Source organism: Rutidosis leptorrhynchoides, chromosome 4, assembly GCF_046630445.1.
Source record: "Rutidosis leptorrhynchoides isolate AG116_Rl617_1_P2 chromosome 4, CSIRO_AGI_Rlap_v1, whole genome shotgun sequence".
Classification (NCBI taxonomy): Eukaryota; Viridiplantae; Streptophyta; class Magnoliopsida; order Asterales; family Asteraceae; genus Rutidosis; species Rutidosis leptorrhynchoides.
In genome coordinates, this window is record NC_092336.1 from 529,978,121 (window position 1) to 529,980,111 (window position 1,991).

At 33.5% G+C, this 1,991-nt stretch overlaps 1 protein-coding gene across 1 annotated transcript; it reads left to right on the top strand.

Moving 5' to 3' along the window:
• Positions 1-976: 976 nt before the first annotated feature.
• LOC139842567 (protein DMP4-like) lies at positions 977-1,579 on the top strand. Its single transcript, XM_071832690.1, has one exon. The coding sequence runs from the start codon at positions 977-979 to the stop codon at positions 1,577-1,579; it is 603 nt and encodes a 200-aa protein (XP_071688791.1).
• The last annotated feature ends 412 nt before the right edge of the window (positions 1,580-1,991 follow it).

Genomic DNA, 1,991 nt, shown 5'->3' on the forward strand with positions numbered 1-1,991 from the left:
ATTTGTAAGCAAATCATTAGTTAAATAACATGAATACTCGAAACTAACGGAAATGATTATACCTGTAGGCTGTAGAAGCATAAAAGTTATTCAGAAATGAATGAAGGTGAAATCATCAGTTAAATAAGAATAAGAAAACAGCAAATTGATTCAATATTTCAGAACTAAAAATGTTATTTAGAATGAAAAAGGTGAAAATGTGAGCAGATTTCATGATGACATGAGCCTTTTAGCTAGCTGCTACTAGTCTAGTGTAGTAGTGAGCCGGTGCAGGTTTAATGTTGTAGCTTCATTGTTTTATTATAAAGAAAAGAACAAAATTTAAAGGGCAATTTTTTTCTTTTCTTTTTAAATAACATGTTCAAGCCACTTTATACAGATCAGAACAAAATTTTGGATATACACTAGTAGAAAATGATTAGAGGATATAATTACTATATTGTCTGAGTTTTATTTTATAAGGAAATGAAAAGAAGCAGACAGAAATTAAAAAAATTTACATGTTCTCGAATTTTATTTAAGAGAAGAAGAGAAAGGAAATAAAGTTGATGAAAAATTTAGCTTAATTTTCCTTCTTTAATTTCTTTCCAAATCGAAAAGATCATCTCTCTTTTTTTTCCCTTCATTTTAAAAAGGACCCAAATCAATTTATGGGTTGGACCCATAGCCATGAGCCAATGACCGAATCATCAACTTTTATTCTATTAAGATAGCCCAATTCTAAATCTAAATTTTAGTACAAACAAAATGTAAAATTGTAAAGTAAATACAATTATTTATTTCACATATATCCTTCATAATATAGAAACAGTCAATCAACATGAAACGCAAGATCCCCATTTATCGTCTCACTAACCCTTAAACCTTATTATGCATTCTATAGACAAATGTGATACAGTATGAGTTTATGAATAGAATTTGAATAACTAGTGTTGTTTACCAATATAAAACACCCTTTCTCATATAATTGTAGATCATGGACACAATCGAACATGACGCATTAAGCCAAGCATTATTGAAAAAGATCCCAAAGAAGACGATAACACAAAAGGCGATCAAGAATGCGTTCAAGCTCACAGCTCATTTATCTAACCTTCTTCCCACAGGCTCGGTCCTTGTATTCCAAACGCTCACACCGATTTTCACCAATGGAGGCAAATGTCAAACACAAGTTAGCATAACTTTAACATCAATACTTCTTTCTATTTGTTGCATCTCTTGCTTTGTGTTATGTTTTACTGATAGTTTTCATGATAAAAAAGGAAAGGTTCGGTATGTAATTGCGACGTTTTCTGGTTTGTGGGTCATTGATGGGTCGACTAGAGTTCCACCAGAGAAGGCGAGCGAGTATAAGATTAAGCTCATTGATGTATTTCATGGGTTGTTATCGGTTGAGGTTTTTGGGACAATTGCTATGTTTGATAAAAATGTTGTGGATTGTTTTTATCCAAAACTATCAGAGGAATTTAATCTGTTGGTATCAATATTACCGATAGGTGTTGGAGTGTTGTGTAGCCTTTTGTTTGGTGTTTTTCCTACAACTAGGCATGGAATTGGTTTTCCGGTCACGGAAAGATAGACTTGATTTGTTGGATTTCTAATTTTCTCCCTTATTTACGTGTACCAATGTTATTGATTTATTTATTAAAATGAAATGATAGAATTGAACACCTACATTATTTACCAGAAAACACATGATTAATAAACTTTTTGCTAGACATAACCATTTTATACATCACATTTGTTAGAGACGTGCATTGAAATTGAAAAAGGGATTGATTTAAATATACAAACAAATGAATTATAATGAAAACATGGCATAAGACCCTTTGTATCGATGGCCAAGCAACGGCGTTGGAACACATGTGTGGAGGCTAAGTAACGCCAGCCACAACTGTATCGGCGCGTTGCATGGCAGCGTTGCGGTAGCGTTGGGGAGATACCAACAGGGAAGCCAACGGCACGTTGGAACAGGTGGCGAATGGTGGTTG

Excerpts from the sequence above, each read along its gene's own strand:
- LOC139842567 (XM_071832690.1), top strand. The coding sequence starts at position 977 with ATGGACACAATCGAACATGACGCATTAAGCCAAGCATTATTGAAAAAG.